This window comes from Pelodiscus sinensis, chromosome 5, assembly GCF_049634645.1.
Source record: "Pelodiscus sinensis isolate JC-2024 chromosome 5, ASM4963464v1, whole genome shotgun sequence".
NCBI classification, from domain to species: domain Eukaryota; kingdom Metazoa; phylum Chordata; order Testudines; family Trionychidae; genus Pelodiscus; species Pelodiscus sinensis.
This window is the reverse complement of record NC_134715.1, coordinates 51,703,167-51,718,790: the sequence shown is the minus strand read 5'-3', so window position 1 is coordinate 51,718,790 and position 15,624 is coordinate 51,703,167. Positions and strand designations below refer to the sequence as shown.

The 15,624-nt window shown below is 41.9% G+C and overlaps 1 protein-coding gene across 1 annotated transcript in view; it reads left to right on the top strand.

Moving 5' to 3' along the window:
• SLC10A7 (solute carrier family 10 member 7) overlaps positions 1–6,909 on the top strand; it is a 203,083-nt gene extending 196,174 nt beyond the window's left edge. Inside the window, exon 14 of the mRNA XM_075929996.1 lies at positions 5–6,909. Within this exon, the coding sequence (XP_075786111.1) occupies positions 5–135 (131 nt within the window). The 3' untranslated portion in view covers positions 136–6,909. The remainder of the gene's footprint in view (positions 1–4) is intronic.
• Positions 6,910–15,624: the final 8,715 nt, after the last annotated feature.

The window sequence follows — 15,624 nt, the reverse complement described above, 5'->3', positions numbered from 1 at the left end:
TTAGTTTGTGAGGCACATAGGCTAAAAGAACAGCAGTCCCAGCAGAGACTGATGACTTATATCCTTCAACAGAGAAGTAGAGGAGTTCAGCACTTTGATTTCACAAAAATACAGTTGTATAAATTATTCTGGTGAACACGGAAAGAGGAAACCTTTGTGGTATGCTCCCTAATCAGAGTTTTCACCTTCGGTTGTACATGACCGTGATTTTCTGAAGGAGTACCTTGATGCAAGAATGGATAGAAACTATGATGAAAAATATTGTGTGTGTGTGTGTGTGTGTGTGTGTGTGTGTGTGTGTGTGTGTGTGTGTGTGTGTGTGTGTGTAAATCTGTAGAGAGAAGCAAGTCCAGAATAATAGTTTGCGTGAAAGAGTTGTTTCTATTTTTGACATTATTCTAGCATTAAAAGATGAACACTGAACTGCATTTGGAATTGAATCACAATCTTCCACAGAACTCTGCATATCAGGTTATCATGGTATCATACTGTTTTTAAACTTGTGTCATGCAAATTATTTTACAATTAAATAGATGCGGTATCTTTGGAATGAAGCCTTTGGAGAATTACTATCTGGTATGAAGCTAAATAATAAATTCTCCATTTTGTTATTCAAATACACTTATATGACTATTATTATAAAGTGTCATACTCACTCGTGGTCTCTTGCAAACAATTAGACAAGAGACTAAAATCTGCCCTTCAGTTACACTTGTGCTTCTCCAGTGAGCTCTCTGTTAAACTATGAAATAATCTCTCAAGAAAAGCTATTTGAGAATCAGTTCTGTTCTCAGAATGTTCTAAGTTATGTAGCATGTGAAGAGAGAACATGAAGAGTAGCTTTATTTTAAATGTGGTACTTTGTCCTCACCAACCCATAACAAACCTAATCTCCACTGGCCCAGATTGCAAGAGTTGAGATCAGTCCCAGTTTCCCATATAAACAGATTGTACTTTCTTAGACTATACTTAGATGAGAAAGTATAGACACACCTTTGAACTACATACCAAGTACAGTTGTCAAACTGTGAATTATTTTGGATAGGCACTTTAGATCAAAATCTCTGTCTGAGGCATGGTGACCACCCACTGACCCGGAGGGGAAAGAGCCCCTCCGTGAGCCCTTTTGGGCAGGACCTGGCCCCAATCAATCACCTGACCAGAAGTTGGGGGCGTGGCTATCAAGATAAAAGATCAGCCCAGGAGCTGAGTCAAGCCCCAGCCACCAGAGGAACCAGACGCCTGCCCTGTGCTCCCAAGATGGGAGGCTGCAGAGGGCTTACAGGAGTCTGAGGACTGGCCCGGATCTCCAGAATCCCAGATGGGCTTTGATGGGGAGGAACTACCATCCTTTCCAGAGCTGTCAACCCCCAATGCTCCAGAGGGTCTGCTATGGGACTAGGTACGTGAAGAGGGGGAGATGGGAAGTAGCCTAGGGTGGTTCTTCTTCGAGAGATGTCCCTGTGGGTGCTCCACATTAGGTCGGTGGGCTGCCACTGAGCCCAGTGATGGAGATTTTTGACAGCTGTACCACTGGGCTGTGCGTGCACCAGCCATGACAGACGTGCGCTCCCTAACTGCCTAGACTGCACATGCACGAGTCCCCCCTCCCCACCCCTTCACCCCCAGATCCTTCTCTACCACCTCTGGCTTCATCTCTCCTGACAGCATTTTCTCTCAGTTTTTCTCTACTAGAATTAGACCCCTCTCTCATAATTAGATAGTTTGTTTCTTCATTACAATTGTTTTAGTGTTACAGTTCTCCTGTTTATGTAAATCAGTGTTTCCCAAATGGTGCTCCGCGGAACCCTGGGGTTCTGCGAAGTGAAAGTAAGGGTTCCACAAGAACCCAAATGCTCCCCCGCCCTTAAAGAGACAGAGAGGAGCCCGGCGCACAAAGACTCTGGCTCCTTCTCTGGTTCCCCGCTGGGCTTTCAGACACCTCCCCGTCTCCTGCTGCTGCTTTGCTTTTACCAAGGGACCTAACTGCCTTCTATGTTCTTGGATGGTGGGGTGGTTTTTTTGCTCGACAATCTTTTTCCGTGGTTGTAGGGATTCCTTAAAATTTTTCTGAGTTTAAAAAGGTTCCTTGGTCAAAAAAAAAATGGAAAACACTGATGTACAGGCAGACCCCGGGTTACGTCAAACCGACTTAAGTCGGACCCCTAGTTACGAACGGGGGGAGGGCGCAGCTAGGTCATTTGACCACAGATGCCTCCCTGTCAGAATGGGGAGCTGACATTGGCCAACACACTGCTTAGGACCTATGGTCTCAAATGGAAAAACTCTTCCACATAAACACCTTGGAGCTGAGGGCTGTCTACTATGCATGCAAAGAGTTCCTGCCTCTTCTAGTCAACCACTAGATCCGATTATATACTGACAATGTAGCCGTGATGTTCTACATCAATTTTGACAAGGAGGCACACGCTCTCGCACACATTGCTCGAAGGCTTTCACATTATGGAATTGGTACATAAGGCACAATACCAGTATCACCGCAGTCCACCTCCTGGACGTGTTCAACACTACTGCTGATGCCCTAAGCAGAGTGCTTCCTCTGGCACACAAATACCAACTAAACACCAAGATTCTGTCTGACATTTTCCACTTCTGAGGCCAACCAATCATAGACCTATTTGCCACAAACAAACAGTGCCAATGTTACTGTTCCACGGCGGGCATCAGCAAGGGTTCCTTGGGCGATGCCTTCCTAGTGACCTGGGTATAGCACCTACACTATGCCTTCCTACCAATACCACTCCTAAACAAAGTGATGCACAAAATCAGGAGAGATGAAGCTCTTCTCATCCTCATAGCACCTGCATGGCCTCGACAACCGTAGTTCCCATTCTTGACCAGGATGTCCTTTGATTAACCCATCCACTTCCCTCTCCTCCAGGACCTCTGCCTCCTCCCGTTGTCACAGGCCAAGCCCCCCGAACCTCGCCTCTCTCCATCTCACGGCTTGGCTCCTCAATGGTGCTCAAGCACAGAGCTTTCGTGTTCCCATGAAATACAAACAGTTCTCCACAGCAGAGCCCCTACTACACGCAAAACTTATGAGCACAAGTGGAGGAGGTTTGCAGTATGGTGCACTCAGAAGAATCTTTCACCATCCACAGCACCAATACCAACTATCCTCGACTGCCTCCTCTACCTCAAACAGACCGGTCTGGTGTTAACTTCCACTAGGGTCAATCTCGCTGCTATTACCACCTTCCATGTCAATATCAACAACACTTCAGTCTTCGCACATACACTCACACACAGGTTTGTAAAGGGATTCCAAACACTTTAACTGGACATAGCTTCACCTGTACAAACATGGGATCTCCATCTGGTACTAAACATGCTTACAAGGGCTCCCTTTGAACCCATGACTAATCCTCCCTATATCACTTTCTTAAAGGACAAGATCCCAGATTCCTCCCAAAGATACATTCCTCATTTCACCTCAACCAGACTATTCACTTTCCTACCTTCTTTCTGAAGCCCCATGCACAGCGCTTGACAAACTTTGTAATCTACTCGCCACGGGCAAGTAGATTACAACCCGGAAGAGCCGGGTCTGGGCGATCTGCACATGCGCAGAACGATCTGCGCATGCACAGATCACCGGACAGCGCGGCTGGCGAGCGGGGCTCGCCGCGGCTCGGTGAGCCCTGCCCATGCGAATGACTTTGAAACCAAGATGCATACCCTTGATCTCCGCAGAGCTCTTTCTTTCCACCTACAACGCACCAAGCCCTTCTGATCTTCTCCTAGACTCTTTGTCTCCATAGCAAACACAAAAAGGGTGACACACTATCCTCACAGAGACTATCACACTGGATCGCAGACTGTATCAAACTCTGCTATAAGCAAACCCGAGTGGCCCCTCCGGACAGAATAAGAACCCTTTCCACCAGGGCTGTTTCCACTTCTATTGCCTTCCTCAGGAAGATTCCACTAGAAGACATATGTTCGGCTGCTGCATAGTCCTTGGACCACACATTTGCAAAACACTATGCACTTTTTCAGGGCCCTCTATCAAACCTCAAATTCTCAAAATCTGTCTTATCCACTGCCTTCCTTCCTGAACCAAAGTCCCTACCTCCTTAAGGAGACTCGGCTTTGTAGTCACCTAATGTGGAGCACCCACGGGGACATCTCTCGAGGAGGAAAAGGAGATTACCTACCTCTACAGTAACTGACGTTGTTCAACATGAGTGTCCACATGGGTGCTCACACCTTCCCTTCTTCCCTTCTACTTCGGGCAGTGGAATCTGGGGTCTGGCAGTGGAATCTGGGGTAGAGAAGGAACTGAGGAGGAAGGGGGGGCTTGCACATGCACAGTCTAGGCAGTTAGGGACCTTGTGGCTGTCTTGGCCGGCGCATGTGCGGCCCGGGGTACAACTGTCAAAAATCTCCGTCACTGGGTTTGGCGGCGGCGCACCAACCTAATGTGGAGCACCCACGGGGACACTCCTCTCGAAGAACATCAGTTACCGTCGAAGTAGGTAACCTCCTTTTAGCTGACATTAGGCAGAACCACAGCTGGTATCAATGTGTTGCAGTGAGGTTCCCCGCTTACCCAGCAGCAGACTGATCTGCTGCTGTTAGGGCCCTGGGCCTAGTCACCCTCCACTACTAAGTGTTGGTACCCATCAGTTCCACAGTACAAACAAATTTTAAAAATTCATTGATCATCAGAAGATACAGAAAATAAGAAAAAAATGCTACTTGAGAATGTTTTGAAGTTTAGTTTAAGGATATTTACTTCGTATGTTTTGACATGTGATGTTGACATCTTGTGTTTTTGCTGTTATAAAACTCTGTTTCTGAGTATGTGTCTAATGTCATTAAATTGTCTGACCCTCCCTTAATGTCCTGCAACTATGAAGACTTAAATTGATAAAAATGCTTTCAACAGTTTTGTACAACCATGGAAATTTAAATGGATAAAAATGCTTTGACATAAACATCAAGACATTGAAACTATTAAAAAAAAAAAATTCTACCAAGCTTAGTTAAAAGTTGCAAACCCTTTAACCTACCACATAAGACAGAGCATTCTATAAAATCGTAACATTTGCTTCTCAGATAATTATAAATGTGTGCTGGCAAACATTTTTAGCGTTGATTTTAAATATTGAAAATTATGAGTTGTGCCATGATAGTAATCTACCAAACTGATGTGTATTGCATCTTCTAACTCTCTCAATGCAGAGATCATGGTAAAAGGCACCTCCACATGCAGGTCTGATTCATGCTAAAAGCTGGAAAACAAGCGGAGGTTAAATGTTTCTCTGCCTTACTGATTGAGAATGAGATATTCAGTAGAAAGTGGGATTTAATTTGTTGTCAATGCAAAGATCAAAGAAATGGGGAAAATGTGTTGGAAACACTTTATTTTGATGAAATCTCTCGGCTGTTACCCTGCATGAATGGTCTCTATGGTATGTCTGTTTCAGAATCCATTATATTGCAATATTCAAGTCTGGAAGACCAGGGCATAAGTCACCACTCAGTGTTCTCAAACGTGGAGGCAAAGTTTTCAAAATATTTTTAGATGGATTTCTATGGCAATCTGTCAGCCATGTGACCTACAGAGTGACAATGAAATGAGCAATTGAGCTACTAGATGAGCAGAATCCCCTCATCAAAAAACTATTTCTTTCTCTTACAGATTTGGGAAGGGAGGGAAAGTAAATTACAGTCCTTGCCATCATTACACAGAAATGAATCTTGTTTCAGATTTGCATTGTACTGACTGGTTACTGATTCTGACACCTAGCTTGCTAAAATCTAAGATCATTATTTCATTTATCCCTCTTATTTAATATGCTGAAACGAGGGACCCAGTTCACTTACTAAATGCACATGAGTTGTTAACAGCTGTGAGTGAAACATAATCTAATTACACTGTAGCTGTATGGCTATTAAAATAACCATAGACTAAATTATTTTAGTTCTTAATGCATGTGATAAGCATGCCTTGGCCAGATTTCACTGCCTGGTTTCAGCTGGCAAGCCCAGATGGAGGACCACTAGGAGCAGTGCTCGGTACCAAAAACTGCTGCAATCCTTGCTCAATGGGCCGTGAGTTGGCCGCTGTAGTACACACGAGTTGGCTGGCCTGAAGAGGGCTGGGGCCAAAGCACCTGGAGAACAAGTTAATTCAGTACATCTCCAGAAGAGCTTTTGCCAGTGGAGTTTCTCTGTAGCCTTCCCCAGAATTTAAAGCTTCCTTCTGCTGCCTGCTAGACCCAGCCCTTGTTCACCCTATAAATACAAAAAAAAAAAAAAGCCTCTTTGCTTGCTGGGCTATCCTGGCTTCTTTGCCAATGGATGTCACTTTTCTAAAAGGATAAAATAATTGTGCCAAAGCTACTAGGCATTCAAATGCCTGCCCATTATGAATATGCCACATGGATCATTTCCATAGAACAAAATAAATCTCAAAAAACATTATTGATACCAATGTTTGGGTGTACAATAGGCCACTGTTCTAAGAAATGGGCCGGCTTTTAAGCAAAAATTGGACCATCCATAAAGCTTATTTCATTGATAAAATGCAAAAATATGGGAAGAGTGCGTAAAAATTGGCATTTTGTGGGAAGAAACTATAGACAATACTGAGAAATTCAAACTCAGGTGAAACAAAACACCAGCAAGCAATCTGTGAGTGAAATTCTGTTAATTGAAAATTGTATATTTTGTCCATTTCTAGTCAGCAGCACTCTGTAATTCCTCCTGAGCAGGCTGTTTCAAGCTACCTTCTCTGTTGCATCCCAGAAGTTGTAGATGAGACAGGCTTGTTAGGTTGGTTACCCATCACTGCTCTGGAAGACTGTTCCATGGATAGTGATAGAAATGTAGCTGTGTTAGTCTGGTGTAGCTGAAACAAAATACAGGACTATGTAGCACTTTAAAGACTAACAAGATGGTTTATTAGATGATGATTTATTATCATCATCTAATAAACCATCTTGTTAGTCTTTAAAGTGCTACATAGTCCTGTATTTTGTTCCATGGATATTATTGTTAAAGAGTTTTTTCCTGATGTACAGCCTAATTTTTTTCTTAATATCCAATTACTCCCAGTTAAACTTATGTCCTTGTAACTAAAAGCTCTGTCATCTTAGGGCTAGATTGTGACATTTGGCCACAACACTGAGTAGGAAATACTGCAAGAGACATTTGAGGAAGGAGGTTGTGCCTCTCTGTCCTACCAACCCATCTCAACTCCCCTTTACCCAGAAGCAACTTGCCATACTTCAGTGTCCCAGTTTTGGGTCTGAAACCATCTGTGTCACTCTTGGGATTCCGTTTTATATATACTCACAGGAGAATTCACTGCAGAAGTGCCACATAGGAACCACAGTAAGGATAGCTGGATCCCAAGCTGGGGGTTGCTGGACATGAAATCTTAAGTCAGGTATTGAATATTGGGAATTTTTTAAACAAAAGTCACCCTCCAACTCTTGTCTTGAAACTCTACAATATACTTGCCAGGGGCTAGGTAGCTGGTGTGTTGTCTGCTAGCATAGGACATTAATCAGTTACTTTGTGCTCTTCCTATTTATTTGTTGTATTCCCTTGTGTTCTTGCATCATGTACTTGTACTTTGAGATCTTTGGAGGCAAAGACTCTTCATTAATTGTATGTACAATGCCCAGTGCAATGGGGCACTGATGGATTCCTGATTGGGGCTTCTAGACACTAGTGCAGTACAAACAAGACATAATTGTATCCCCAACGTGCCTTTCTTAAACCTGGCTGTTGTCTCCTCACCTGGCCTCCTCCGTGTAGCAAAGAACTCCAAATGCCAGTGCACTATGAATTGAAGACCAGATTCTGCCACTCTTCCGGATGTTTAGCAATCATGCTGCAAGGAATTCTACTGACTTCTTATTCGGCATAGATTAAGGGGGACAAGCATCTGGCCCAGAATAAGCAGGGGCCAGATCCCCTTTGATATTTCCTGGATCACAGCCTTCATTTGTTGTTCCTGGGTTGACATAGAGTCATGTAAAGAGTGTGATGAATCACTACACAGTGTCTGTTCACCAAGGTTTTCAGCAAACTGCATCTTGTTCCATTTGATGATGATGTCTCATTAGGGACATTCCAAAGGGACTTTACTTACTTTTAAATAATTACAAAAACTTTTTTCCAGGGAAATCTTTTAGAACCCTATTTATCTGAAATACGTAATGTCACAATTGAACCATGTCTTCGGGTTGAGAAGCATAGTACATGCCAGATGAAGCGTATGCAGCTCCTCAGCCCCATTTCCCTCCTCTTCAAAATACATACACGCTAGGTCCTTCAGGTACCTGTTTGCGAGCTGCCTGCGCCTCCTGTAGAGAACTCAATAGATCTTCTCTGTTTAGATCTATTGCCTCAATAAATAAAATATCTCCCAGAAGCACAATACTGCGCTAAAATGTAAGTATGACACATTTTCAAGCAGATAATTTGATAACTGTGCTGGATGCTGTTCATGAAGTGTTAATGTGGGAAGGCAGTGTCTGTTCAGCTCTGCTGTAACTGCACATGAACATTAGCACTGTGAGCTTTCCTGTGAGCTTTCCTAGGGGGAGTCAAATCTTCCACATTCACATTAACACCCCTTTTGGCAACATGGGGATCAGTTCTATTGTGTGCCTGCCACTGTATTCTAGCACTGTACTCTTGCCCTCTTCTTGGTCTGTCTGAGTGCAAGAGCATAGCTGAGGTGTAATGCATGAGATCCTGTGAACCAGTAGAAAACAGACTAAAAATGGTCTGTGGGAGCCCTGTGTGTGTGGTGGTACAATACTATACATTGGTTCTTCATTCTGGAAAGGTACAGACCATCCCTTCTGTGCAGGACAGTCAGACAGATTCTAAGGTAGGAATTAAATAAAAGAAAATACCTGGAACTAACCGGTATCTTACCATTCACCTTTGCATGCTGTAATTTGATTTTAAAATAATATTTAAGTTGAATAGCTAGTCCAGCCATTTGATGTAAAAGCACTCTGCTCATTTACCCAGTCCCAACTGGTTACTTAACTCTGGTTTATACATAAAAAGATGTTCCAATGTAATGTATGCGGAAGACAGCAGAAATCAAACTTCATACTTTTTAAAAATTAAATTCCAGTTTAACATGGGAATTTCTGGATATATTTGTCAATATTAACAAAATATTTGAGAAACAAAAATTGAAATATTAAAATATCATTCAGGTTGTTGCTGTTTGGAATCCAATGACATTTCTTAACTCCTGGCTTCAGGGGTTTGCTAGCTACCAACTGTGTGGTGTGGATGATGTTTGGGAAGCACCATCTTACACCAGGATGGAAAATTTGTAATGAGCAGGATTTCACTTGAAAGATTTTAACATTATGAGCCTAAGAAAAGAAAAATTGGTTTCCTTTTAAAATAATTGAAGAGCAAGATTCTGATTTCAATGGCACTATCTGAGTAAAGCAATCCTCATTATAAAAACAGAAACTAATCCTTTGTTTTTAAAAATGGAAACAAAACATCGTTATAACATTTTAAAAAATCCATAGACATTCCTGATTGTACTCGGTGCTTGTTCTCAAATGAGTTAGACTTCCCCTCCAAAAAAAAAATTTGCTCAGCATGAGTGAAAGCCTTTTCTTTTTTCCCCGGAGAAAATTTTCTAAGGCCTTTTTTGCGTTAACAGACCTCATACTGATCCAATAGATATATTGCTGTGGTCTATTGGCTCAATCATCCACACACTAAAAAGCCCTAAAAGCATGGGCAGCCAGTGACCAGGTTGCACGGCAAGGCTAGCTTTGCCCCCTTCTGCCTCCCCTCTTCTATTCCCCTCACCCCTGCAGGAGGCCAAAGCATGCCTACTGTGGCCAATAACTCCAGCGCTGCTCAGCTGGTGGCAGGGAGGCAAGGCCTCACCCCTAGTGGGCCACAGCCTCAGCACCCACAGTTCTGGGGCAGTGCAGCTGAGACACAATCACAGCCCCTGGCCTCCGAGCCCCAGATCACTGGGAGGTAACACATCCAAGTCCTGCGGGTAGTGCACTGGCCTGTGGGAGGGGCCACAATAGGCTGTTTGGGGATGCTCAGCCTCCCCCTGCCTACAGTATTGCATACCTGTGCTAGTCTATCAATACTGTATTAACCCATACATGAGCTGGACAGCTTCCACAGAGGAGCACTGTAGGAGTTTCTGTCATCTATGATCTCATTGTATAAGAGCCTTCAAAAGCCAATATTAGTTCGGCATGAAAAGGAGTGTGCCCACACCCACACATTTTGTCTTACGTTTCATGTTAGACTGAATCCACAATACCAGACCAAGCCAGATGAAAGTCTGAAACTGTCTGGAGATGGGAGATTTCACTTGGGTCTCCTGGAAAGCCTCAGAACAACTCTGGCTTGCTTGCAAGTGCTATGAATCTTTCAGTGCACTTGAGCTCTTTCATATCAACAACATGCTTGGCAGCATGGGGGCCATAGCGCTGAAGGTCTATGACCACATTGCATGGCTTGATTCCAGCTGTTGAAAAGCTCCACAAAGTTGTTACTGATCTAGCACATCCACATTAGTCATGAACGATCACAAGGCTGCCACCTGTCCATGGCTGGGCAACTTCTCCTCCTGACCTTAAGTCCAATCTTCCAGGCTTGGTGTGTGGAGCTAGCTTTCCGAACCCCGGCCCCAGTCCTGAACCTCTCCTGCATCTCAAGCCCCTGATCCCTGCCTGATAAAAGTGTGAGGATGGTGGAGGATGGTGGAGTGAGCAGGGGCGGGGTGTCGGAGAAGGCGCAGGAGGGAGGTGGGGCAAGGGTGTTCGAGTTTGAGGTAGATCCTGGATTGCACTTAAGTTCAAAAAGTGATCTCCTGCTTTAAGACACTGCTTGGAGACCACTGCACTAAGCTAAAGGGGTTACATGGTAGGCTTCAGCCTCCTTCCCCTGCTCCTCCCCATTGTTTCCCTCTTTGCTCTCATTCCAGCCAAATCCCTGAAGTCAAATATAGCAAATAACATTTGAGGGAAAAACTCTCTTCTAAAATGTCTTTCTAAGGTAACTGGAGCATATTTTCCATTGCATGCCAGATTGCAAAACTAGATGCAGAACGTACCTAATTAAAAGCATTAAATTTGGGAATAAAAAATGTCTCAGGTTTTTTTTGTTGTACCCTGAAGTTTGTCAGAGATTTATTTCCAAAAATGTTGTAGTAAATAGCAAGTCAGATGTCCTGCTGAATATAACATTAACTATTGTGGAATATACGATGCAGCCCTTCTCTGTTTTACATTTTCTATTTTTAATATACTCTTAAGCCTTCATAAAGTAATCATTCCAGATTACTACATATTTAAACTCACTGAAACAAAGACATTATTTTAAATTAATCAGTCAGAGTAATTTAGTGTGTTCATAACAAAAAAGGGAAACACTTGTTTTGAAAATCAAAGTAAGTTAGACATGTTAGTGAAATTTCATATATGTTTATATTAAAATATGTTTCTAAAGCTTTTAGGCATAACAAAGGATTTTATATCTTAGTAAAGTTTGTAGAGGGTTCTCTTAAAACTAGCTCATCAACAGAAGCAAAAGGGAAACTCATTTGTCCAGCTATCTATCTAAAAGAAAAGGAATGGTGTTCCTTTATGACAGAGGAATAGGGATAGAAAGGACAGGACAAATTTGGAAGCAAGCTTTTGTACTACAATAATTAAAATTAAAATACATGTCTTAGCGAAGGGTGGTCTTTTGAAGAATTTATTTAAAATACTTTTCTGTCTGAAGATCTAAACATTTAAGGCTAAAGCTGAATATTCAGATTGTGCATCTAAATAGCGATGCAAGGATTTTTATTTTTGTTAGTGATTTTATAATCTTCAGCAACAAACTAAAGAAATATTTAAAGTAAATTGTAAGATATGGTCCTATAGACATAGTAATGCACAACTGTTTTTATCAGTAAATTCAGAGTTGTCACATGGCTGTTAAATGGTTTTATTACCACTTAATGGCTCTTTCACAGGCTCAATGTTATGCTAATAAGTCTGGTAAGCTAGAAGGCTTTTCACTTTTAAATTAACAGATCCACTTCAGGGGAAGAGTGACCAGTCTGCAGCAACAGCCCGCTGTGAGAACCTTCAGCAATGGTCAGAATAAGGGACAGGTTGAGCACTAAGATCCAGGAAAGGCATTGCCACCCCATGTCTTTTAAGTGCTATAAAGTGCTACCAGACCATTTGTTGTTTTGTTCGAGTCTTTTATACCCACCACCCATAAAGGCTTTGTCAAGATAAGATAAGAGCTGTTGCCGGTTATCAGCTACACCTAATATCTATTTTTACAAGTCCATAATTATTCATTCATGCGATAGCTATTGCATACAAATTACTCCTCAGATAGCTACTTTTTTACTTTGAAGTGATGTCAAGAGTCAAATCTAGGTTGATGGGTGCATGTGTGTATGTATGTGTGTGGTTAGTTACATGATTTTAAGAGTGGTCTGTCAGGCTGGATTTTTAGCACTAATTTCTTGATTTGTTTCTTTATCTTCTTTTGTTTTCTGCTTTGGTTTACTAAAGATTATGCATCTGACCAAGTGGGTCTTTGCCCACGAAAGCTTATGCTCCTACACTTCAGTTAGTCTATAAGGTGCCACAGGACTCCTCGCCGCTTTTGCAGATTCAGACTAACACGGCTACCCCTCTGATACATAAAGATTCTGGAGCTCTTGACCCAAACATAATGTCTGGAAATACTAGATGTGTAAATAATCATGTTTGAGGATATTAATAAACAGCTTTATAATTATTTTTCTGACAAGCCATATCCACAGATCAGATTATCACTAAACTGGGTCTTCTGAGTGCTTGTCTGGGAGATTAAAATTCAGCCTTGCTCAGCCAGCCAGGACAAGAACTATACACCACCTCATCCCTCCAAAGAGGGCTCAGATGGGACTCAATAGGTCCTCAGACCTTGGCTGAAATGCACACTTGAATAAACTCCATGAAACATGATATGACCAGGATTTCACCCCTGGTACTGACCAGCTGCACCATCCGAATTTCACCCTCTGATGGCTACAATGGGCCCGATCAAGAGTCCATCAAAGTCATTTGGACCCTTTCCATTACTTTGAATTGGCTTTGAATCAACCCTGTATGTATTTAAAATAAATGCAAGCCTTTAATGCATTGATAATTGAAGATACCATTCTAGCACTTTCCACTGTTTCTTTTAATTTATAGCTTATTGTCTTTTAAGATGATTTCTGAGAGCAAATAACAAAGATATCAGATGACTTTTTGACTTTGTATACCAAGGACTTCTATCCATTCAGAAATACTATGTATTGCTGAATATCAAATGTATTAGCAAGATACAGTAATATAAACCGAAAATCAATGAAATATATTGCAAATAGACTATTTAAAATCACCAGAGTAGTTTATTTAAATTCTAAGTGTTTTCCTCTTCCTAATTAATACCATATTGAAATAAATACAGTGGTTCCAGTTCTGAAATCATGTTTTTTAATTGCACAGCCCTAGAGCTACAGCTTTGACCTGCTCTGGCACTTCTCAAAGGAGTGGATCAATACCAGCCCATTATGTAAGTGTGTACAATCCCCAACAAAGAAGAGGAATAGCTAGAGGTGAGAAAGTGCTAATAGTGGCTTTCACAGTTTTATCAAATGGTATCTTTCCCCTTCCCTGTCCCTCCACTCCAGAATAATGACGGCATATAATTTACTGAAACGAAAATCATGAAAACAAGTTTAGACTGAAGTTTGGATTTTACTCAGCAGCTCTCTTACTAGTATGTTGATATTGCAATAAGAAAGCTGACAGACGGTAAGGCGAATGCTTTACTACTATATGTCCTTACACACTGTAGCATTCTTTAACCATAAAAAAATTAAAAGAAAGATTTTGTGCTGAAACTAAAGCATTTTTAAGAGATGCCACAATGACAATAAATTTACCAATGCTACCCTCTAGTGGAAAACTAGAGCTAATGTTTTAGAGAGTTAAAAGCTGTAACTTGGACAAGTTAGAGGTTATGTAAACAAACAAGATATGTGGTCAAAGTAATTTCCCATTAATAACTGATATAGTTGTAAGAGCTCCTAATAAATCCTGGTTTATATCCTGTATTTGAGAGTTTGTACACAAAACAATATAATAAAGTACTACAGCAATATGTTATACAGTGCTCTAGATTTTGATCTCATTTGTACCAGTAAAAAGTCTGGACCACCACCATTTAAATCAGTGGAGTTTATTCTGGGTTGATACCTCTATAACTGAGAGCAGATTCTGAGCCAGTGATTTTCATCTCTGAGGACCTGGGTACAAAAACTAGCAGAGGTCCTGCCAGGGAATGAATGGTCTTGGCAGGTGCTAACGACTATCAAATCCCATGCTTTTTAGTTGGAGGTGTTCAGTGCCTTAAATCTCTGTTTCCCTATGTTGCAAGTGAGAGGCTGTCCTATTGTACTCCGTAATGGACAATTAGACAGCATCATAAAATCACAGCATGATTTTATGATTGACAAACACGACCAGGCTTGAAATAACAAAGTGGTCGTAGGCTAGCATTGAAATGCAGACACCAATCTGTCACCCTAGGCAACACTTCAATGTGCTGCCCCACACACTCACCACCCCCACTTAAATTTGGCCCATGACAGAGGAGCAGCTGACTAACTTGTCTACAGCTAGAGTAGCCTCTGGTGAGGTTCATCACCTGGCACAGCCTTATGAGCAAACTAACGTGACTTGTCTCAGTGCCATTAGTCTCTCACTTCCAGGCTGGACATTACATTCACACCCAGATTAAATACTGACAATGGAATTCTGTTGGCAGCTGGTTAGTTTGTCTTTAGTTTTAAGGAAGCTGTATGTGTATTGTAAATACATCAGAGCATATTCTGGCACTTTGCACATCGTCAGATCTGTCTCAGAGCTCTGTCTGCCACAAGATAGTCTTTCTTTCCCTCAGTTTCCATTTGCCAAATGGGGATTTAATTCATATTTACATTGGCAAAGCACTTTGAGAGCTAATGGTGAAACATGCTGTCCAAGCTCTAAGTATTATTTATTACGATAACTTTATTAAAAGTCTCCTATCTTTGCTAAGATTACCCTGGAGTATTTCTGATAAACCACACAAAAGTGACCAAATTATTACTCCCTCCCTTCTCCCCTATTTATTTTGGTCCTGGACATCCAACACTGGTCATCTGAAGAAGTGGGCCTTGCCCACGAAAGCTCATGCTACCATCTACATGTTTTGTTAGTCTTTAAAGTGCTACCAGACTATTTGTAGTTTTTTAAAGTTTATCCTGTACAGACTAACTCGGCTACCCCCTGAAGCTCCCCAAACTATTAGGCTACGTCTACATTGGCCCCTTTTCCGGAAGGGGCATGTTAATTTCAGAGATCGTAATAGGGAAATCCACGGGGGATTTAAATATCCCCCGCGGCATTTAAATAAAAATGTCCGCCGCTTTTTTCCGGCTTTTAGAAAAGCCGGAAAAGAGCATCTACACTGGCCCCGATCCTCCGGAAAAAGCGCCCTTCAAAGGAATAAGATCCTCCGGAAAAGGGCGCTTTTTCCGGA